The following is a 23,549-nucleotide window of genomic DNA, read 5'->3' as shown; positions in this document are numbered from 1 at the left end:
ATCCAATCTGGCAATCTCTTTTATGTGTAGACCATTTACATTTAATGTGGTTATCAATATGATTGGATTTAGATCTACCATTTTTATTTTTTTGTTTGTCCCACTGTTTTTTATTCTTTTGTTTAAAATTTCCTGCCTTCTTTTGGAATACTTGAATATTTTTAGTATGTTATTTTAATTTTTTTTACTATTTTAATATATCTTTATTCTTGGCTCTATTTTAGTTATTGCTCTAGAAATCACACTGTACATATATAACCTTCCACATTCTATGTATGGTTAATATTGTACCATTTCAAATATAATACAGAAGACTTACAAACAAATAGGTTGCTTTTTCTTCCCCTATTGACCTTTCCATTATTGTTGTCACATGTATTTCATCTATTGTTTATTATAGTTGTTATACATATTTCATCTACTTATCAATATTGATAAACCTAACAATGTTATAATTTTTCCTTGAAATAGTATTTTAAAGAACCTAAGAGGATAAATGGAGCTTTTTATACTTATCCAAATAATTACCATTTCTGTTGGTCTTAATTCCTGAAGATCTCAATTTATCTCTGGCAATATTTCCTTTCAATCTAAATAACTTTGTTTAGCTTTTTTTGGCAGGGGGGAGGGGGGGGCGAGCAGTAAGCCTGCTGGTGACAGATTCTCTTGATTTTCCTTCATCTGAGGATCTCTTTATTTTGCACCCTTCTTGAAGGATATACATTTTGAGTTGACAATTCTTTTATTTTAGCACTTTAAAGATATTGTTCCACTCTCTTCTGGCCTCCATGTTTTCTGTGAGAAATCTACATTCAGGTATTCACTCTTAGTATGGAAGAACATATAAGAATTTGTCTAGCTACTTTCAAGATTTTTAAATTTATCTTTGGTTTTCAGCAGTTTAGTTATGTGTCTGTGTATGGTTTTCTTTGACTTTAACCTGTTTGAGATTTGCTCAGCTTGAATCAGTAAATTTATGCTTTCCACCAAATTTGGAAAGTGCGTGGCCATTGTTTTCTCAAATATTTTTCTGCACCAGTCTCTTTCTCCTCTTTTCTGGGAGTCCAATGACATGAATCTTAGACCCTATGAGGGATTGTTCCACAGGTCCTCGAGACTCTGTGTTTCTCATATAGCATAATTTCCATCGATATATTTCAAGTTCACTGACTCTTTCCTCTGTCACTTCCCTTCTGCTATGAGTCCATCCAGTATAGTTTTTATTTTAGATATTGTATTTTTAAGTTCTAAAATTTCCATTTATTTCAAAAGCAGAAGGTGACTGAAATGAAAAAAAATTTAAAAAATATAATTTCCATTTGGCTCTTTTAAAATAGTTTCGATATCTCTGCTAAGAACAACTATCTTTCCACCCATTTCAAGTTATAATAGCTGCTTCAATGTCTTTTAAAATTTCAGCATCCAAGTCATCTCAGAGTTGGCATCTGTTGATTGTATTTTCCATGGAGATTTGGTGGCATTGTTCTGGTTACAGTAGTCTCCCCTTATCCACAGTTTCTCTTTCCCCAGTTGTAGTTACTTGCAGTCAACCAAAGTTTGAAAATATTAAATGGAAAATTCCTGAAATAAACAATTCATAAGTTATAAATTGTGTGCCATTCTGAATAGCATGATAAAATCTCAGTCTGTCCTCCTCTGTCCTGTCCGGGATATGAATCATCCCTTTGTCCAGAGCATCCATGCTGTGTATGGTAGTCACTTAGTAGTCATCTTGCTTATCAGATCGACTGTTGCAGTATCGCAGTGCCTCTGTTCAAATGACCCTTATTTTACTTAATAGTGGTCCCAAAGTGCAAGAGTAATGATGCTGGCATATTAATCTAATTTTTTATTTTATTATTAGTTGTTGTTAATCTCTTTGTGTACCTAGTTTGCAAGTGAAAGTTTATCATAGGTATATATGTATAGAACAAAGCATAGACTATACAGGGCTTGGTGTATCTGCAGTTTCAGGCACCCACTGGGGATCTTGGCACGCATCCCCTGTGGAGAAGGGCTGACTATGTATTTGTACGTTGAGTGATCTCAGTGTGTCCTGGACATTATGAACGTTATGTAGACTCTGGGCCCTGTTATAATCCTCTATAAAATGTTGATTTTGTTGTTGTTGTTATTGCTTCAGGAGGTATTCAACCAATTTAGGTTCAGAGCCTAAGTTCTGTCTCACCTTCCGTGGGTGGGAGTTCTAATCTTAGTGCAAAGCCACAAGAGAAAAGAGGAAAATAGGGAAATCACTCCATGGAGATTACTTCTCCAAATTTTGACTCCCCCGCACCATCTGCCTGCTGTTGTTTAACTTTCAGTCATCAGTTAGCTGTGTTTTGTACTTTTGTCCCGAGTCGTTAGGTATCATCAGGAAGAAAGATGGGCTGCAGTGGATTTATGCTACGCCATCTTGGCCAGAATTTGAACCTCCTGCTCGGTTTCTCTGGATTTGCTGGAATTTTAAAAAGCTAAGAGAAATGAAGCTCCAAAGCGCAATGAAGACAATGAGAGCTGTAGAAAAGCTGAAAGAGAAGAGGAAACAGCAAACCTCTCTCCCTTGTTTAGAATCCCGTTACGATGTCAGGGCATTGCTAAATTGTAAGAACCAAGCTAATAACTATTCCTATTTTTTGGACGAGAACACTAAGGAAGAGCTGGCCATTTTACAATTTGTCCTCGGATCTCGTCCCCTTACCCTGTATTGTAGGGCCCTGACCATTGCAAACTACATTTCCCCCAATTCCTCAAAAATTAGCTTTTCATTAGACTCTGCCAGTAGGAGGCACTGGCATGACATTGGAGGGCAGGAGGAGAGAAGAAGGCAGACTATTTCTCCCCTTCTCTGCATTTGGCAGCTTTGCCAGCGACAGCTGCCTCTTCTGTGGTTCTGGCTTCCTTTGCAGAGACCCTCTCTCTCGGTGTCCCTGCTGGGCTGCCCTGGCTCCTCAGCTGGGGTAATGCCACCTCCTCTCCTTGTCCTTCCATCCCGGGAGAGGCATGGTTTCCTGTTGTACCTGATCTTTGGACTGTCTCACGACTCATCTGCCCTTCCTTCTCTTCCAACATTTTAATAACCTTTGCTCCACTTAAATTCCTGCTACGGCATGCACTGTTTATGTGAACTTGGACTGATGCAGTCCCTATGGGAGGGCAGCAGAAAAAAAGCTCTAGCTCAAGTCTCCTGACTCAAATGTCAATGTCTTCCCACTGCCCCACTCTGGCTGGAAAAAACATCAAAGGAAACAGACTACTTTCTGGCCCATCGGGAGGGCAATGCTCTGATCTAAGTTGCACACTATTTTACAGAAATGCAAAAAAACAAAGTTTTTCACATATAATTTTCTAGGAGAGTCATCTTATATTCATGGGCGTCTTCCTTTTGTGTTAATACAGTATATTATCTATTAGAACATTGACTCTTCCTCACCTATATCCCTACTCCTCCCACCTGTTCTGTTAGACCAGGTGGCAGGTATGTTTTAGAAAACCGACTGACTTCAGGACGACCCCGCAGAGCAGGAGAGGAGAACTGAACAAGAATCAGGGCTGGGGTGAGAACTCCAGCTGATGTGGTCAGTGGAGCCACAGATAAAAGACGGGGCATTGTACTGGGAGCACACTGCAGGTCACAGAATCCAGCGGTGTCGGAGAGGGATGAGAGGTTCGGCAACTTCCCAAGGCCATAAGGCTGGACACTGGCAGGAGAGGGACAGATGAAACATTCTTGGCAGCCTCCGGAAAGGGGTGCAAGGACCAGGTTGGAGTTGGGGCCACAGACGAGGGAAGAGAACATGGAGCCCAGCCATGGCCCTGTCTTCCAGTCCAGGCAGCATTTCTTAGCCTGTGTCCTGCCATGTGCTTATGAGACAGAAATGAAAGCAGAGCCGACATCCTCTGGCACAAAAGACCTTTAATAATATCCTATTTATGGGTTTTTTTGTTCATTTGTCCTGTTAGAGTTGGATAAACTATAATAACTTATCTGACATAATAAGGAATCCCACAGGTACAACAGATAACCCTGGCAGGTGGTCCAGGAATGAGAGTGTCACAAAATAATCACTTAACAAAAGGGCCACAGACCTGGAGACCCATCCCAGTCATCCCTCACTGCTCGTGCCCAGGACACACGTGGGCTCCCATCCCCTAGGAAGAGGCAGGCCCCACAGCGCGTGGCTAGACCTTCACACTAGGCAGGGGTGCCCGGGAGGGGGAAGATGGCACATCCTACACTTGGTCCCGAGTCCTCTGCTCAGCTGCAGTGCAGGCCAAGACCTCATCTCCCTCTCATACGCCACCACCTCTCAGACCCACCTTTCCCCTTGCAATAGTGCCTGTGAGGTGGGAAGAGCCTGGCACAGCCCTATTCTACACACGGGGAAACTGAGGCCAATGGGGTCCCAAGGGCACACTTGGACCGAAAGTACCAGTCAGCATTCTTTCCCCTGTGCCATGTGGCTGCTATGCCCTGCGCTTCACATTTTCACCTAGAACGCCCAAGTGGGGGCACCCAGGCAGGGTTTTGTGCCAAGGGCTGGTCTGGGTCTCACCCAAAGTGCCCACCTGCTCGTGATCCCTGGAGAGGGGCCCGGGCAGGACAGGGTTCAGGCGGTGGGGGCCATAAGAGCCTCCTATTGTCCACACATTGGTTGTCCACAAATGTGAGGATAAAGTTCCATTACATTACTTGAGGGAAACTTGGTGCTTAAAAGGTCTCCAGGGGAATCCTGCCCTCAGCGGAGGGGCCTGTGCCACATCGTCCTCCCTGAACCTGTCTGTTATGTGAACCCACCCATCTGCCTGTGTATAAAGATGCATCTTCTTCCCCCATCACTCTGCTCCTCCTGTGTCCCTCGGGCATGGGCCAGGAAAGTGGGGCGCCACATAGGGGAGCAGACACACATCCTGGGTTGGGGCTGGGCCTGCTTCCTGGCTCCACGGTTCCCTGTGCTGAGTGGGCCAATATTAGGATCAAGACCCATCCTCTCTGAGCACCAGGCCCCTGCCTAGATCAAACCCAGGCCAGAGCTTCGGGGTGGGTCGGCTAGAAAAACCATCAAATGTGTCCGTGTGTATGCACGTGTGTATGTGTACATGTAAGCAGATGCTTGGGCCTGGGTCTGCGCCCGAGTTCCAGTACAAAAACCCTTTGCATTGGAATGCTGGAGCCATTCCAACGTGAAAAGCAGGAATAGAACCCGTGCTTGCTGGTCTAAGATCAAACCTCAGAACGGTGGTTTGAAGTTTTTCTTCTAAAGGAAGTTTGCAAGTGAAACCTTACTAGGCAAGACAGATACAAGCAGAGTTGTTCTGGTGGAAGTGGGACTGGGGGAGGGCTGGAGGCCTAGCCTTTGCCTCCACCCCCGTCTGCCCACCTTAGCAGCCCCTGACTAAGCTCTGTGGAATACCAGGGGTTCCGCAGCCCCTGGTTTGAAAACCACTGTGTCAGAGTATCTATAGATCGTGGGTCCCAGGGACCTGTGCTTTGACTTCCCTTTTGGAGTGACAAGCTGGGAAACAGTAATGGGGGAGGATGTTCCCCCTTCATCAGGACCTCTCTTTGAAGCCACTCTTTGCCCCTGTGGGGAAGTGGCAGAGGTGGGCTCCTGCCCCTCAGCGAGGCCATACGGATGAGGGTCGCAGGAGTCTGTTTTGGTCCTTATTGAGTTCAAAAAGGAAAATATCAGAACAGGCATAGGCCTATGTCCATGAGACCCTATAAAAGTTTAAGATTGGGGCCTAGCCCCTTCCTCCTCGATGGGTGAAGAGTGCCCAGACCCCAGCCACTGGCAGGAGAGAAGCTGTCTCTCTGGGCTGCTGAAACCACTGGGGAGGGGATGAGCTGGGGGCTGTCTCAGGGCAAGAGGCCTGGGTTTCCCCTGGGCCTGAAGCCCTCCCGATAGCAGGTGGCTGTGGTGGCTCCAGCTGGTCCTGGATGGGGCCTTATACTTTGAAGGGAAGGAGCAGGCAATTTCCCTCTCCCCTCACCCTTGGATTTCTGCGATGGAATGGTTCAGCCCCTGGGCCTGGGGGCTGGTGGTTCTCTTCAACTTGGGGTCAAAGCCAAGGCTGTGGGGCTCCGTGGGGTCTGAGAGATGGGAGATGCGGGTGACACCAGGTCTCGGCAGGTCCCAGGTGCTCCCCTCTCCCAGTCACTGACACTATCCGTGCCTTCTCTCTCTGTCCTGGTCCCTGGGACCATGATTCTTGGGCATAGTATTCCTAAACAGGGTCTAAGTCTCCCTCTCAGCTGGGTCACCAAAGCCAAATTGGCTACATCTCAATCTGGTTGACATCTACCTAAATGAGAAGGGGGGCAAGAGATGAAGACTGGCGGGAGGAGGGCTGAGCACAGCAAACTTCCTGCGTGACCTTGGGCCGTGCCCCTGCACTTGCAGGGCCACCCCTGTGCAGCCATTTGCAACTTACAGAGCACAGGCCACTGACTTTCATCTCATCAGGGCCTCACAACAATTCCTTGAGTCAGACAGGGGAGGGATTACTGTCCCATTTTACAGTTAGGGAAACTGAGCCCAAGAGGTTGAGTAACTTGCTCAAGGCCACCCAGCAGCTGGTTGGTGACAGCTAGGACTGAGAGGTGGCATCGGGGACTTCCAGGACACTGTTCCTTTCACTCTATCATGTGGGAACCAGCTTGTCAGGATCTCTCCCAGCTGAACCAACACCCCAGGTGAGCCCACGCTAGCCTGGCTGGGCTGTGAGGCTGAGGTGGCCTGTGGGGTCCAGCCAAACAACTCAGTCCTCATGTTCACGGGAACTGAACTCTCTTGGCTGGAGCGCTGAGGAAGCCCAGCTGGCCCTCTGCGTGGCAGGCTTTCACCCAGGGCATGCTCTTCCCCCTGCCCATGCCACCCACATGGCGGGCTGGAAGTCCCAGTGCGGGGCTGCTTGGCCAGCACGAGCCCCAAATGCTTGGCACAGAAACAGCCAACACGGTGGGCTGCTGCCTGGGACCGAGTGAGGCTCCCCCGCCCCTAGTTTCACTCCAAAGTCTCACCTGGACAGGCTGACTCCAGATTGGAGAGAAGTCCCCCAGGGAAGCCCTCGTCATGTTTTGGGGGGCTGGGGTGGAGATGGGGGGATGGTGTCTGGAGCCCACCAGAAGCCTGGAAAGATGATCTAGGCCGTCCTCTCCAGGAAGAGGTGGAAGGAAACACTTGGGCCTGTGTGTCCCTCAGGGCTGCAGCACATGGCTGTGTGGGAGGGTGTCTGGCCAAGGGACAAGAGGTGCCCAGATCCAACCTGTGTGCCACTACAAAGCTGCCCACTCTAGTGTGGGTCTGAGCCCACCTGCAAAGGGCTCTGTTTCTATTCACGTCAAGGCACTGTATGGACCGGCAGCAGGCACGGGGCCCCGACGGCAGTGGCCCCCAGTACTTCCCCCAAAGCTGTCCCCTGACCAGGAGCTGCCTGAGGGCAGGGGCTGGGACGGACCTGTCCCTGTGTCTCCAGTGCTTAGCACAGAGCAGAGAAGTTGACAGCAAAGGATGATTAGGCTGACTTCAACTAAACTTGACCAAAACAAACAAACAAACAAACAAATAAAAACAAAACAGGGCTCTGACACTTCCCTGCAGTTGGAGAAGTTGGTTAAATAACACTGGCTAAGCTCAAAAAGGGTGAGCGTGATGTTGAGGTGGAGGAAGCTTAAGAAACCAGCCTGACAGATCTGTGTGCGTGTGCCAGGGATGGGGGAAGAGGTCTGCAGGAGAGCGGTCACCCCAAATGCTAAAGGGTCTTGCGTCAGCCCCAAAGGTTCTGGAAGAAGAGCGGGAGGGCATGTGCTTGCACGCACTGTTCTAGCATTTCACCAACTCTACAGCTGCCCAGATGAGGTGCAAACTGCCCAGCAAGCTCCGGCAGGAATCGGATGCCCAGGGGCGCCTGCAGCTAGGACCCCAGGATGGGTCAGGGGAGTGTGTCTGCTCCCAGCGGACTTGGTTCTGACCTGGGAGGGGGTCCGCTGGGTTGAATGTTCATGAGATTCAGAAGTACAGTGCCAGGCTTGTGAAGTGGGAAGTGGTTGCACAGCACAGCCCTGGAGGTGCTGGACTGAAAAGGGTTGAGATCCAACTTGCACAATAAAATTTTGTTGTCTCCCTTTTCAGGCAAGTGTGGAACAGAGATGGAAGGGAACAGAAATTAAGGAGAGATCCCCTTGCCCAGCTAGTCGATATATTTGCTTGGGTAAACCTCAGGATGTCCACACTCCCAGGGGGCTGTGACACAAGCCCCTCCCCAAGCCTCAGCAAATACAAGTTCTGTCCCTCTTCCTGATAGTCAGGCCCTAGGGCAGAGCAGCTCACACCAGCTACGGCCACAGCCTGACGTCAAGGCACCTGCCTGACACTGGGCTAGGTGCTCTGCGGGCTCGGCCCACTCTGAGGTCTAGGGAGTCCCCTCTGGAGGCAGCAGCTCTGGCTCCACCACCAGACCAAAAGCTCCCGTGTTCACAAATTCTGAGGCCAGGGCTGGGAGGTCCCCTTATGGTCCTGTGGGCAAACCCCTTGGTTTGCCAGGTGAGGAACCGAGGCCTAGAGAGGAGAAGGAACTTGACCAAAGCCCCACCCCCCTCTGGACCTCCAGCCTTGCTTCCTGCATGACCATGTTAAGTCCACAAAGGCAGGGACATAGGGCAGACTCTGCCCTTCCTGCTCCCTGCTCCCACCTCTGAGAGCCCCCTGCTCACTCTGCCAGGGGCTGGTGCTCACTGCAGATCCCCTCCCTCTCTTTCTCTGTGCTTGTACAGAGAGGTCCACACACATAAAATACAAGGTAGCTAAGGTGTCACATCCTGACAATACTGAAATACACTCGGGCTAGTTCACACAGCTTGTCTTAGTCTAGGTAACTGCTGGTAAGAAAGTCAGTCCAGTTGCTTTTCTCTATTCCTGGGGTCTAGGAACCTTTACCGGTGTCACTATCAGACACAGAGGGACATGGGGGGGGGGGAATGAGGGTGGAAGGGGACAGGTCTTTGGTGGGTCCGAACTGCAAAAAGGCATTGAGAATCTATCCACGAGTCTGCCCCTCCAAGCCAGAGAAGGAGGTGGCCTTCAATGCAGTCATCTTTTAGCTGCCAGACTGGGTTAACCGCCTGGGACTATGGACATCTTCTCATGTGTCTTGAGCCCTCATCCCCACCCTCCAAGCCCTGTGCGCCCTCCTCCCCTGCCTGCTCCCCATCTCAGGTCAAATGCCAAGGCCAGAGCCCTGGTGGTCTTTCTGGGAGTCAGCATGAAAACGAGGGGTGTGGAGAGGTGACTGCAGAGATGGGGGTGAAGGTGGCACTTTGTGGTCCTGTTGGCATGGTGATGTGTGGCCAACCATGAGGCCAGAGGTCCATCACTGTGACCTGGGAGACCACTGGGGCCCCTGGTAGAAACTGGAAGAACAAAGGGAGGAGAAACCAGGCGGGAAGAAGACGAATAAGCATCCTAGTGCATGAGAGGCCCGGAGCAGCCCGGAGGGAGGGCCGGCCCCTGTCTATCTGTCGTTGAGCTGTGGAGAGCCGGTACCGTCCTCCTCTTCCTCCTTGTCGTCCTTCATGCCTTTCAGTCTCTGGCGGGCAAAGTCCTCAAATACAATGTCGTCATCACTGGTGGGAGAGACAAGGAAAACGTGGTGTGTTTGCAGGGGCGGGGAGAGGAGGCCTTTCCAGTGTTCTGGCCAGAGGTGACTCAGCCTGCTCTGGGGCCCGGGAGAGAACCCACCCTCTCTGAGGTCTCTGGCTTCTGGGGTGGACCTTGGGCAGAAAGGCCTGCCAGGCTGCCGCACGTGGATGCCCGCCTATGGCAGTGAAGATGGTCACGTCTGGCTTGGGCCAGTTGTGAAAATGCCAAAGGGAGACACGAATTCAACACTCATGCTAGCTAGGAAAGTGGCCTGGACTCCTGAGGAGCTGCGGGGGGCAGTGTGGCTCTGTAGCCCCGGTAAGGAATCACTCCTGCTGTGACAGGCCGGGCCACCAGAGGGCGTCCTCCCAGGACAGGCCCAACCAGCCCTACCCACCCGCCCAAAAAACTACCCTTAGGAAGCATTCCTGTTGCTAGACAGGAAGGAGTGGGCTTGGCTTAACGGAAGAAAAGTCCATAAAGAGCCTTTCTCCCCGGTGTCAGCTCACACTCTACCCCCAGGGACCCTGGATGGGAGAGGGGCGGCGTAGGAGGATGGCAAGTCTAAACAGGGGGGCAGAGAACAGGTGCGTGGGGAAAGGGGACACCTGAGTGGGATTTCGGGACTAAGACTGCTTCTAAGAACTGTGAGTTCCCTTCTACCAAAAAACACATCCACTTAGGACCAGGTAGGGCCCACCCAGGTCCCCTGCCCCACAGGGTTCAGCCAGCGCGTGGGGCATCCTCATCGTGTGACTTGAAACCCCACACCCCGGATTTCTCCTGGGGGACAAGGGAAGGGTGGCTTTGGAGCTGGAGCGAGAAAGCTGCTTGGCCCTGGAGGTGGTTCGTGCTGTCGGCCCAGGTCCTCCCCCTCTGGCCACTCTCCGGTGCCGCGACGGCCTTTGACCGCTGGGAAATCCGCACGGTTGGTCCTCAGGAGTCAGAAGCGACAAGATCCCCAGACCCCTGCCCACCCCACAGCCTGATGCCACGGGTTGGGCGTGGGCGAGAAAGGAGAGCCGAGCCCGGAGAGCCGAGCCCAGGGCCATGCCCCAGCCCTGTGTGAGCCGAGCAGGCGCTGTGGACGGACGGACGGACGGACGTGCAAGGACGAGGGAGGAAGACAGACCCCACCAAGGCAGGAGGAAGAGGACCAGGCACGGAGAGGGTCCTTCAAGTCACATGCAGGCAAGCGGGTTGCTGAAGAGGCGAGCAGAGGCGGCTCTCAGCAGACCGGGTTAGACCAGCGGCTCCTCAGGGGTTAATAAGCACATATGCAAATGATCCCTCCGCCCCGCCCCCGCGGCCGCCCCCCAGACGTCTGCAGGCAGGGTTTGGCTTACTTTGTGTCAAGTTCTATGAGATTGGTATCTACTGGCGTCTCGTTCTCTGGAACTAAACACAGGGCGGGCGGGCAGGGCGCCCAGGGGTTAGTGAGGGTTGGCGTGGGGGCGGGTGGGCACAGGCCCCCACCCTGGGACAACCAGGCTAAGATGAGGAGGGCACAGGAAAAGGGGAGGGGAGAAGGGGAGCTCATCTCTGGTCTTGAAACCCACGGGTCACCTTAAAGGCAGGGAGGAGGCGCAGGGAGGGCACCAATGCCCCCTGCAGCCCCAGAAACCTCTGGCCCCTGGTCCTTTTGACAAGTCTCAGCATGACTTCGAGTGATTCCTCGCATGCATGCGTTTCTTAACTCTGAGACAACTCAGAGTTAATTTTTCACATTTTAACCTCTGAACCCCGGGGGGTGTTTTGCCGTCAATGGCATTTCATAGTTTAATCGTGGGATATTCCATATTGGTACCTTCCATAATGTTATCTCTTGCAACGGAAACAGTCTTAGATTCAATGAAATATGACCAGTCTGGTATCACTTGTAAAAAAATATGGGAATGGTGTGTCCGGGGGTCATCTTATCCATGCAGCCCCTTCCCCTACTACCAAACAGGACCCAGCCCATGCCAGGGTCAAGGTAGGGGCTCAGAGCATGGCCACTGAGCTCCTTCCTCCAGGCCTGCCTCCCCTCCCACGGAGGACAGGAGCCAGGCCGCACTGTCTCCTGGTGGGGTCAGAAGCAAACAGGAGTTTGGACCCTATGAAAAATCTTGGGATCTAAGAAAAGGGTGACACTGAAGGCTAACCCAGAGGGAGGTGGGGTGACAGGGTGACACAGCAGTGGTGGAGAGCCCCAGCCCCAGTGACCCACAGATCCTGCTTACCTTCCCGATGTGGGGGTTCCTCTTTGGGCTTGGGGTGCATTAGGGTGAAGGGCAGTTCCACAGCCACGTCGCTGAAACAGAGACCCAGAGCTGGTGAGCCTCGAGCCCAGTCTCAGGCTGTGAGACAGGATGCCCTGTCAGTGTGAGGACAGGGAGGGCTCTGTGGTCAGAGGAGGGAGGTCCGAGACACGGCCTCCAGCCCAAGATCTGCCTCTGTCTGGGAGCTGAACGAGGAGACCTCTTCTTCTGGCTCCCAAAAGAAATGGAAACCTCCCCTTTCCTGAAAATGATCCCTGGATTCCCGAGTGCTGGGCGGAGGCACAGAGGTAGGAAAGGACAGCCCAGGGTAGTGTGCACTGTGGCCACTGCACAGTCCCAGAGGTGCCCTGGACCCTGCCCACCTCAAATGGCCACAGCCACCCCAGCCTCCCTGACACTGCCCTTCCCAACCTCAGGGTTGGACCCCCTCCCACCCTCACTCTCATCTCCCATCACCTCCAGGAGGCTTCTAGAAATGTGCTTAGGCTGGAGGAAGCACTGCTGAGGTCAGTCTAATCAAGTTTAAGTGGGATGGGCCCCAGGGCCCAAGACTGTCCGCCCTGTGCAGCCTTGTGGAGACGGAGGGAGGGGCGGTGGGGAAGAACTGGCCCCAGCCAGTGCTCCTGATGGGGCTTCTCTGCCTCTGGCCCCGATGGACCAAGAGCAGACAGTTCCGTGGTGCTGACTGTGTGCCAAGGACTATTGTAAGCCCCTTCCCTAGAGTAACTCATTTAATCCTCACAACCACCATATTATTATCCTCAGTGTACAGATTGGGAAACTGAGGCACAAGGAGATTAAAATATCTTTGCCCAAGGCCATACAGCTATCAATGGTAAGTGATAGAGGATTCTTGCTCCATCATCCACACCCTTAATCACCGTGTGATAGCCTCAGAATTGAGACTAACAAAAGCTGCCCTGAATGCTCCTCCCAGCTTGGGGTGTCATCACCCTACGAGACCTCCCCCCCAACTGTGAGCACTTCCAGGCACAAGCCACATCCCACTGATCTTGTTGCCCAGGCCCAGCTGGGGAGGAGGAAGGGACTGGCAGGGAGCGGTGAGGTGCACAAGCTGTGTAACCAGAAAGATGTCACCTGCCCCACCACTCACTGGCAGAGCACTCTGTATCTCTGAGCGTCACTGAGTTCATCTGGAAAATGGGGTAACAATGCCTGCCTTCTAGAACCACTGGAACTTCTGGGAGATGATGTAAGTACAAGGCTTGGTTAAACCGTGAAGGTTTGTGCCTGTCAGAATCATCACTTCCCCCCAATGGGAACATGAGGGTTTTATAAGGCTGTCAAAATTATTTGGCTTTTTTTCTTTTGCTTGCAAAGGGGGGTGCTTCTGCAGGTTCACTTGGAGGACTGAGCTATCAGAATGGAAGCTGGTGGAAGATCGAGTCCGCCAGCCTTCACTAAGGTCATACGGGATATGAATGGAAGACTCTGGACCTTAAGCCATGGCAATAAGGGCAGGGGGCTGATTCCTCTCTGGGACTTCAGCTCCAAGCACAAGCCTGGGCACAAGTCTGGGTTCTTCAAATCTTTGCTGAATTATATTGAACTGAATTGAATTGAATTAATTTCTTAGGATGAGCAACATTGCCAGCTTGCGACAGGAGAAGGCCAGACTGCTGTGGTGTGGCACGTGCATTTTTGGAATGTGAGCCCACCCAGCTGGCTACCAGGGAGCCTCGTCTACAAAAGTGTGTATCCTAAGTGACACCTGGCCAGCACTTAATTCTCAATAGCATAGAAGCGTGAAGGCCACGGAGCCTGCATTTCTCCAAAACACCCTGTACTTCAGGTGATAGGTAATTCAGACAGGTCTCTTGGGGGCCCCTCCCCAGATCAGTGCAGTTGGGCGTTGCTGTCTGTAAAGGCCCCTGTCCCTTGAGTGGGATGGAACAGCAAGGTGAGCTGTTTTAAGGGAAGGCTGTGTCTCCCCAGCACACACCTGAGCCTGGCAATCTGAAGTGACCGCTAAGATGCCTTCCAACCCAGTGCCCTGTGATTCTGGTCAGTCAGGCCAGTGGTCTCTGGGCCCTCCAGGAAGGTGAGTCAACCAGGTCGAAGGGAGGGACTTTACCTGGATGCAAGATCTCCCAACAGGCTGGGTGGGTCAGAGGAGGCAGGAGAAGTGGTCAGGAGAGAGTTCAGAGAGGAAGAAAACAGAAAGCACATTCATTCACCACTTCTGCTGCCCCTGGGATAGAAAAGACCCATGGGACACACTCCCACCCGCCCCTGCGCAGCTCTGCCTGCTATTCAGGGATGCACTGAGATGCCATTAGCCCTGCCCAGGGCTGCCGAGATCCAGGCCCAGCTCAGCAGCCCCCCTGAGCCCAAGGATCCTCATCTGGAGAGGGAGTGTAAACATTAACCAGGTGCTGCCTGCCCCAGGGGAGGCCCTGGGGGGAGGCCGGGCTCTCTAATGGCAAAAGGAAGCACTGGAGGTTCCCAGGAACTGGGAAGACTGTGGGTCCTGCAAGGTCACAGGACACAGGATTTGCAATTTCCAATTTCGAGATGTCCTATAGTGTGGTCAGTATTACTCACTGCCACCTGCAAAGAGGTATTTTTCTAATAATAAGCGGGGCTCAATGTCAATATTATTGAGTTTTTTAATCTTTTTATAGAAATTTATAAGCTAAATTAGAAAAAATCCCTTTGGTAAGTAGAAATTCTAGGTTTATAACAGGTAGGCCCAATATATGGGGACTTGTGGGGGTTTTCCTGAGCCTCCATCAAGCTACACTCCAGGGCAGGGGACAAGTCTGGTCCACTGCTGTGGCCCCAGCACCCAGCCCGTGACCTGAGGTTAGCAGAGGAGATTCAGGAAATGTTTGGACCTCTGTTTCGCCATCTGTGAAATGGGAGAGTCAGGCCACCTAACAAATCCCCAGTCCAGCTCTGGGAGCCCCTTTAGCTGTTTCCGCTAAGATCAGCCTGGGTAGGGGTGGGTGCTGTGCCCCAGGGTGTGATGAGGGGCGTGGCATCCCAGGGACCCCACAGCATAGACTCTGAGGGCGCCGTCCCCCAACCCTCTGTGCGAGGCTCAGACCCCGATAGGAGGAGGAGGAGGAGAGAAAGGAGCAGGAAGGAGGAAGAGTTGGGGCAGGAAGCTCCTCCCCCAAAGATGGATGCAGCTAGGAGGGCGGGCAAACAGGCAGTGTGGGGTCAGCTGTCAGGGTCTTCAGAGTCACTCCCCTCTGCACTCAGGGGTCTTGGGCTGGGCTAGGACACTCACCCGCCCCGAGACACCACCAGCTTCACCTTCACTTTGTAGGACACAATGATGCCCAGGATCTCGCGGTTGGCTCCTTCCCTCAGCCTGCAGACACAGGGGAGCTGGTTCAGGGCTCTCTGGGTGTGGGTGGCTGGGACACGCAGGGGCAGGGGTGGCGGTCACCCATCCCTCCACTGTGTGTGCCCTACCCTGGGCCTGGTGGGAGGGAGGAAGGTGAGCTGTGCACTCGGGAAGCCCTGGCTCCCAAATCTGGCTGTGAGATTCCCTGGGCCCCTGCCAGGGCCAGCGTCCCCGCAGTGTGGTGTGTGGAGTAGGGGGCAGCCTCCCCGACAGGCCATGCTCCTGAGGCCCTGGATGAGCCTGAGGGGGAGGGTAGCCCGAGCCTTGTCCTCGTACTGGTGGGACCAAGGAGGGTGTGGACCCGTTGGGGTGCTGGGCACCAGGAGCCTGGGACCGGGGCATGGGTCCTCACAGGGTGCTGGAGGCCAGGTTCGTGTCTTCGTGCTTGAGTTTCCCATCCAGGGCAAGGCCCCGCTTCTCTCGGTTGTTGGCCAGGAAGGGGGTCAGCGTGTAGACCTTGCAGAATGTGGAGCTGGGTGCCACTGTGTCGCTGGGAAGAAGGGAAGCAGGTGTGGAGATGGCCCTCCCCAGAGCCAACCCCAGCCCTCACCCCACCTATAGGACATCTAGCCTTGGCCCTCCCTCTCCCCACCTGTCCCCTAATTGCAGGGACCACTTGGGCAGGCCCAGCTCTGGCAGGAAGACCACTGCCACCCAAAGGAGGCGCGTCTACACTCTACACATAAGCAGGACTGACCCTGGGATGTTCTGTAGGAAAAAACCATCCTAGTCTAACGGGGCAGTGCTAAGCAGCACATTTATTTTAGAAACTACAGCTACACACAAGCCATGAATGAAGCTACTGGGCACCCATATACCCCCCACCTATGTCCTGCAATTAAACCTGTACTTGCTCTATCACAATCGATCCATCATATATAGGGTATTTCAATTGTTCAGTTTGGGGTTTGGCTCTGTCCTCACCCATCTTTTCAATGATAGCTGGCATGCAGCAGCCAGCGGGCAAGCCTTGGAGTCACACAGCCTGGGTTTGAGCCCAGCTTTGCCACTAGCCAGCGCTGTGAGGCTGAGCCAGTCACATCTCTCTGACCCAGTTGCTGCCCCACAGGGCTTCCTGGGAATTACACAAGGCTGGGAGTGCAAAGGCCTCCCCACCGTCCACACTGCTCTCTGTTAGTTAGATGCTGGCACCATCTGCAGGGTTTGGGGTTTTCCAGTCTGGGGACTTTATGTTACTCTGTCTCTAGATCACTTCACTTTATGGCCCTGCCCCCTGCCCCTCTCCAGAAATCTATGCCTCGTGGCTCTGATTGCTTTTGAAATCAGCAGAGAATATAAGAGAAGCCCAATAATGAGGGGAATGTTTGATCTGATCATAGCACGTTCACCTATAGGAGACCAGGTAGTAACATTTTTTAAATGTTTTTAAGTTACAAAAAAATATTGATTGCAAGTACATGTAAATAAATATGCACATTCATATAAAATTACATAAAATTCAATTGTCCTCCCCACAAAATATTTGCAGGGCCAGGAGAAAAAATATGTGTGTTTTCTAGTGGAAGTATCTACTTCCTTTAGGTAAGTAAAGATGTTTTGTTTCAGATCTCTCCTCTTAACTGCCAACAAGCTTGGGACAAAGTTCCATCCATGCTCAACCATATTAGCTCTCCTCAAACCTAGAGTCTTTTTGTATGATTATTCTCAACCTTCCAAACACAGCCCACTTTCCCCAGTGAATCGGATTACTCTTTTATCAGGCAAGAAAAGTGATGCACCTACTGCTTTTCCCACTTTGCCTTGGCTACCAGGAAGCTCAGAGCACAGTATCTCCCTTCAACCTAGGTTTCAGGCACAGTGTAATTATTTTCTGTCCACATCCCCATCCCCCTTATATTTATTAGCTTTTCTTTTGTTGTTCTAGTTTTAGTGGGTCTTTTGTTTGATTGTAGCGTGTATTTCTTGTAGCTAACTCAGGTGGATGGTTTCTAAAAGGTTCTTCAGGATCATCTACTCTGAGTGGCAAGGAAGTCTGAGGCCCGGCCCTCTGCCAGGTGGGCCTGTAACAGGACCCAGAGCTTCTTTTTCCCTCCCAGTCCCCCATGTCCAAGGCCAGGCTTGTGCTCACTTACTCAGCCTCTTCCATGGCCACAGGGCACTTGTACTGAGCTGTGTTGAAAAGGCAGATGTCCGCGTGCTGGCGCACTAGGAGGGAGAGGGGATCGGGGCGCTGTGAGCCAGGGCCGCAGCCCCCACAGAGCATCTCAGGCCTCCCCAGGCTGGGGGTGTCCAGCCCCAAGCAATGGCCAGAAGCCACCAGGAGGCACTCCTGCAGGAGACCACCCATCCTCCACCCAAAGGGTAGCTCCAAACACACCCACTCCCTCCCATAACCAGAAGTTTTCCCTTCAAGGACGGCTTTGCCAGAACCCAGGAAACCAAAGAGAAGAGGTGGCTTAAGCAGTAAACTCATTACCTAGCCCGTGAGCAGCCTGCGCTACCAGCCTCACAAGCCTTAGCCTTTGGCTCAGAGCAGGCCCCGGGCTTCGGCAGTTATTTACAAGGCTGTGAACCAGGGCAGATCCTCAGCCACCCCCAACCCCTGCGAGGAGCCCCTCTGGCCCACCCCCTAAGCTGAGCCTCTCCCTGGGCTACCTGAGATCTTGATCTTCTTCACTGTCTTGTTGGTGTTGTTGGTGACATGGACGTTAACGCTGATGGGTTCTCCGTGGTAATAGATCTGGGAGGCATAAGAAAGCAGAGGGTTGGCTGGGAAGATGCCAAAGTTCTAGGGAAAAGGGAGGGAGGAAAGGCCCCACACAAATATGGGGTTCCCCAAACTGTGGCTGTTCTGCCCTGTGCCCCAAGTTCATCATCCACTTCCCACTGACGCTAAGGGAGCAGGCACTACAGCCACCAGGTGTATTAGCCCTCAGTGCCCTGTGGGACCCCTGCCACATAACTGCTCCAGTGCCAGCTCGGCCACCAGTAACAATGACAATAACAACAGTAACAGTGATGATAGTGGTGTGACCTGGGCAGGTTATCTAAGCCTCAGTTTCTCCCTCTGTTCAGTGAAGGGGCTGGACTAGGTGATGCCTCGAGCCTCTGCCAGCTATAGAATCTGTCCCCAGGGGAGTCCGGAAGAAGCAGGGGAAGGTGAGGAAGGGCTGCCCGGCTCTCCGAGGGAGCCAGCTCTGAATCTCACCCAAGGGCCTCACTTGCATCTTGTCCCAGGCACTTGCCTTCAGCTGTGCCCCAGGAGGGATAAGGGGGTGCCCACAGCTCAAGGAGAGGTCAGCCTGAGCTCACAGCAGGCATCAGGAAGCTGGCTTTGACTCAGAGCTTAAGGAGGAGTCCCCTTCCTCCCACAGGGTTTGCTGCCATATAGCTCAGGGGAGGCAGGGCTACTGCAGGAGTTCCCGGGCTCCTTCTGTCCCCTCCTCTACCGAGCTGGTTGGTTTTTACCACCTGGCCTGACCCAGGCAGTTGGTGGAGGTGCAGTGGGCAGCGGGGAGGGTCCGCTGCTCCCGTCTGAAGTCAATTGCATCCCTCAGACTCATGCCCCTCTGCCACTCCTTTAGGTCCCAAGAGGCTTCTCCAAATCCCCTGAGAGGTCTCAGATTCCCTGAGCCCTGTGGTCCTCAGACTGCGGTAGAAGCTCCTACCGGAGGAGGCCCCACAGGCCAGGAGAGGACTGGGATCTCAGGTCCAGGCCCTGGTAGAGCAGCCCCCACCCCTGCCAAGTCTGAGCCTCCTACCTCCTTATCCAGGGAGGCCTCTAGGTGCAAGGGCTTGTCTGACATGAGGAACTGCCTGGTGGTCTCAGCTGTGGGCTGGGGGCCGGGCCTCTCTGGGGCATACTGCACCTTCCGGATGACCAGACGCACGGAATTCCTAACGGAGACGGGAGGAGTGAAAGATGACCAGAGTCACCTGCCTTTATCCCCTTTCCTGTGATCTTCGCCCCACTCCCCTGCTCAAGAGACTGCCATGGGTCCCCTCCCCACTGCCTCGGAATCCAGCCACACTGCAGAGGTTGGATAGGGGCCTTGTCACCATCTGGTCCCACTCCATCCTCCCCATCCTGTCTCCGAATCACCCTGTGGCTGCACTTCCTTTGGGTCTGGTCTTGGTACTGGGGAGGCTGGTAGAAAAGGGACTATGTTTTCACTCCCTGCTTCCCTGTGTCACGGAACAGTGTATGTGAGCTCTCTAAGGACAGAAATTTTTGTCTAAATTGTTCATGGCTGTATTCTTAGCACCTGTGACAGTGCCAGCCATGTAGTAAATACCTGTCAGGTATCTTGTAATGAAAATATGCAGAGGGGACATGAGGAAATGGGGGCTCAGGAGCTTTTGGGGTTCAGCGAGGGGACGTAGACTCGGGGGGGGATGCCGGCAGTGAGATGAGATGGGCCCTGTGAAGATGACAGGGACTCAGGGGCAAACCCTGGCAAGGGTTGAGGGCTCGGGGACGCGGTGTCCGTGCCAACTGTTTCTCAGATGGGCCGCCTCCATCCCCTGAAACCAGAGGGCCAGGCTTACATGCCGCCTCCCCTCTTACTCACTGTATGACCTTGAGGAAATTAACCTCTCTCTGCCTCGGTTCCCTCATCTGTACGTGGTGACAATAGCAGGACCTACCTCTTTGTGTTGCTGTGAGGATTAAATTAGTTCATACGTACCCAGTGCTTTGAACAGGGCCTGGCACCTAACAGGCCCCTGACAGATGAGAGCTAGTATATCATTATTACTCGTAACTCTTTGGCGTGGGTTTAAAATGGCCCATTGGTGGTGGCGTGAGGATGATGGCTCTCAATGTCGCCTCCTCTTCCTTCCCACAGCCCACAACACCCTTCCTCTCCCTGGGTCTCAGGTCTTAGAAGGAAGTGGGGGACAGAGAAGCAAGAGAGAAGGGTCCCATCTACACACCTACACACACACACACACACACACACACACACACACACACACACGTTGCCGGGGCTGCAGATGGAAATGCATGCAATACACCCTACAGCCACCAGGTGGCGAACTCAGCCCAGTCGCTAAAGAGGCTGCTGTCCCCTGAGCCCGCCTCCCCTACCTAGGAACTTGTGCCTCGGGACACACGGGCATCAGAGTTGGGGGCTGAGGTCAGCCACGGGGGAGGCAGGGCCTGACCCCAGGCGGGGCAGGCGTGAGAAGTCGGGGCTGCCAGCTGGCTCTCTGCTTGGGTCTGTGCCTCCCCTCTCTGAGCGTGGGCTGACCTCTCCTCCCTCACCCCTCGGGGCTTCGCTATCTCCGCTGCCCTCCTTGCCGGGAAGACCCCACTGGCACCCGCACCTCCTGCTGACCACCTCCCAGGAGGAAGACCGGGAGATGGGCACGGCCGGGGAACATCCTGCTCACTGCTCGCCATCTGAATTGAGGGTATTTTCCAAAGCAAAATAAAAAGACACGCAGCCTGGAGGGGGTGAGACCTCGGGCAGGGAGATGAGGGAGGAAGCCGCTACGAGGTGCAAGAGCGAAGATGCTGAAGCCCCAGCCAGGGCCACTTCGGGAGGCTCTCCCGGACCATCGCCTTGCAGAGCGCCCTCCTCAGAGCGCCCAAGGCGGGACGTGTCATCCTTCCTCACACACTTCCAGGTGTTGCTACTGATCTTCTCTGCGGACGCTGCCCGTCCTGTCTCCCTCCCTCTCCCAGCGGGCAGCCTGGTGACCTGCTCACCGCTTGTGGATCTTCTCCTCCAGGTTCTCTGCGCAGAAGGCTTTGACCTCGTAATCCACACCGCAGGCCTGAGGGAAGGGGGCTCTGACCACAGGGCCGGGGAGAGGCAGGTCCCCCGCCCATCCTCTCACTTCACAAACGAGGACACCAGGTAGGAACACCAAGCTCCCACAGCCCAACCCCACCGGCCTGACCCTGTGCTCGGCCCAGCCTGGGCTGCCGCCCTCCCGCTGTCTCCTCCATCTGACCCTCCGACCGAGCTGCCCCCCAACTCCCCCTGACACTGGAGGTCCAAAACCACCCTGACGGGGCTCTAGGCTCTGGACTCCTGCCTCAGTCCTGGTGGCCGCCCGGAAACAGCAACAGGCCCTGAGCAGACTGTTCGAGGAGCACCCACTGCTCGCAGACCTGTGCCGGTGGCTTGCTTCAGCCTCATGCCACCCGCTAACAACATGAGGACGCACATCCTATTGTCTCCACTTTGCCAGTGAGGAAATGGGGCTCAGAGATCTGGGGCCCGGGACGCTAGTGGTGTCACGTCTCTCCAAGCCTCAGTTTCCCCAGCTGTGAAATGGAGATGATTGTACTTCCACACAAGGTTGCTGGGGGTAGTGTGAGGCCGGGTGTAGGTCCTCAGAACATTCTGGTCCTGTTGCAGCCAGCGCCACAGCCAGTGAGAGTGACTCAGGGAGCCTCTGGACTGTCACTGACTGTGGCAGTGAGGCTGACCTCGTGTCTGGGGCCCTGTCTGGAAAGAGACCGGCTGTCTGAGGCGGGATCAGCCCGGTCCAGACACAAGGACATGACAGGGAGGGTGGTCCTGTGTGTCTGCACCTTCCAGGGAGAAAGCAGGGACCTGGGGACATGGGAGTCCTGGACCCAGACAGATGCTCCCCTTGGGCTGACCTACCTTCCCTGTGTCTTCGGGCCCTGGCTGCAACGTCACAGAGCATGGCAGGTTTGGAGGGATCTGTAAAGAAGAAGGCAGAATAAGCCACCTGTCACATCCACCACTGTCCCTCCCCACACCCTGCAGCCCCACCACCCCACACACCCCTGAGACCGGGGTTAAAGGGTTCAGCACAGCCCAGTCCTCACAGCAACAGCTAAACACGATCTTTCCGTGATGTCTACTGTGGTGGGCAGAATAACGGCCCCCCACAGATGTCACATCCTAACCCCCTGGGACTGTGTTACCTCACAGGACAAAAGGGACTTTGCAGATGGGATTAAGTTAAGGACCTTGAGATGGGAGAGTGTCCTGGACTATCGTGGCCCCACGTAACCACGAGGTCACTGAAAGTGGAGGCAGGAAGCAGCAGCGTCCACGCCAGCGTGACGGGGCGTGAGGAAGACGCCACTGGCTGCCGCTGGCTTTGCGGGTGGAGGAAGGGCCAGGAGCCAAGGATGTGAGGCTGGAAAAGGCAGGGACGCGCCCGCAGAAGGAACGCAGCCCTGCCCACCCCTCGAGTTTAGCCCAGGGAGACCCATTTTGGGACTTCCGACCTCCAGAGCTGCAAGATCATAAACATGTTGTTTCAGTTGGTGTGTTCACTTTCCCCCGAGTCTGTGGCAATGTGTTACAGCAGCCACAGGAAACGAACACATCTACACGGGGAAGATGACTCCATACCCTCTCTCCGCTCTCTAACCCGCACAGAGGGGAGGGGATTGCGCGGCATCACAGAATCAGAGCGTCTGAGAGACGTGAAATTTTGAAATCTGAAACGTTGGAGTCTTGGATTTGAGAGGTGGCAGGGCAGAGAAATCAACTTCCTGCCACCCCTCATTCGTGAGCTGGGTTGAGGCCAGGCAGGTGGACACCTTGTAGTGACCCAGGAGCTTCAGAAAGGGCTCCTTTCTCTGCAGCCACCTCCTCAGCCCCTTCTCCCACCGTGAGGGTCTGGGGAGAGCACAGAGGTAGGGGTGACGCCCCCAGCAGTGGCCAGAGAAGAGACACTTGCCAGGTAATGTAAGTGACAGTGTCCCCGGTCCCAACGTGCACTGGGGAGCTGGGTGACATGGAGCAGCTGACCCTCACTGCCCCGTGGGCCCACCCAGAGGTGGTGCTTCTGGAATGGGGCCCCGGGGACGGCAGCCCCTGACCTCAAAGGTGAAAGGGTAGGCGTGCTCGCCCAGCTTCTTGATGAGGCGCTCCTGCAGCCGTGTCAGGGGCTTCTTGTCCTCGGGGGCCGGCGGGAAGGACTGCACGTTGGCCACGAATAGGTCCTTGCGAAAGGTCAGGCCCAGGACATCCAGGTCCTCCCGGCCATAGCGGAAGGCGCAGGTCAGTGTCACATAGACTGTGGGGAGCAGGGACACTGAGGAGGGGCCTGGAGAGCAGCAAAGAAGCCCCCCAGAGCACCGGCCGCAGCCCTGGGACTGGCCCCGGCCACAGGCCTGTCCAAAGGTCCACAGCTCCCTGGAGACGGCTGCGCGGTCTCCCCGTGGAGGGGCTGGTGTGGAGCACCTGGAAGCTGCCCGTGGCCTGGCCCCTGGGAGGAGGTGGGCGCTGCCTGCTGGGCCAGTTCCCATCCCCCACCCCCCCTACGCGCCCCCCCACCCCCACACCTCCCTGCACGTGTGGAGGGGCATGG

At 54.0% G+C, this 23,549-nt stretch overlaps 1 protein-coding gene across 2 annotated transcripts in view; it reads right to left on the bottom strand.

The window, feature by feature from the left end:
• Positions 1–7,804: 7,804 nt before the first annotated feature.
• The window catches only part of ARRB1 (arrestin beta 1), a 69,714-nt gene continuing 53,969 nt past the window's right edge, over positions 7,805–23,549 (bottom strand). Inside the window, exons 5-16 of one of the 2 annotated variants that reach the window (XM_069471002.1) lie at positions 23,059–23,255; positions 21,863–21,922; positions 20,953–21,020; positions 19,001–19,136; positions 17,895–17,979; positions 17,372–17,444; positions 15,631–15,768; positions 15,159–15,242; positions 13,998–14,021; positions 11,864–11,934; positions 10,988–11,039; positions 7,805–9,625 (exon numbers count right to left, since the gene is read on the bottom strand). In XM_069471002.1, the coding sequence (XP_069327103.1) occupies positions 9,514–9,625; positions 10,988–11,039; positions 11,864–11,934; positions 13,998–14,021; positions 15,159–15,242; positions 15,631–15,768; positions 17,372–17,444; positions 17,895–17,979; positions 19,001–19,136; positions 20,953–21,020; positions 21,863–21,922; positions 23,059–23,255 (1,100 nt within the window). In that variant the 3' untranslated portion in view covers positions 7,805–9,513. The remainder of the gene's footprint in view (positions 9,626–10,987; positions 11,040–11,863; positions 11,935–13,997; positions 14,022–15,158; positions 15,243–15,630; positions 15,769–17,371; positions 17,445–17,894; positions 17,980–19,000; positions 19,137–20,952; positions 21,021–21,862; positions 21,923–23,058; positions 23,256–23,549) is intronic. The other variant, XM_069471003.1, reaches the window with a different exon arrangement.

The sequence above is a fragment of the Eulemur rufifrons genome, chromosome 6 (genome assembly GCF_041146395.1).
Source record: "Eulemur rufifrons isolate Redbay chromosome 6, OSU_ERuf_1, whole genome shotgun sequence".
Classification (NCBI taxonomy): domain Eukaryota; kingdom Metazoa; phylum Chordata; class Mammalia; order Primates; family Lemuridae; genus Eulemur; species Eulemur rufifrons.
The sequence above is the reverse complement of the archived record's forward strand: the minus strand, read 5'-3'. Positions and strand labels throughout refer to the sequence as shown.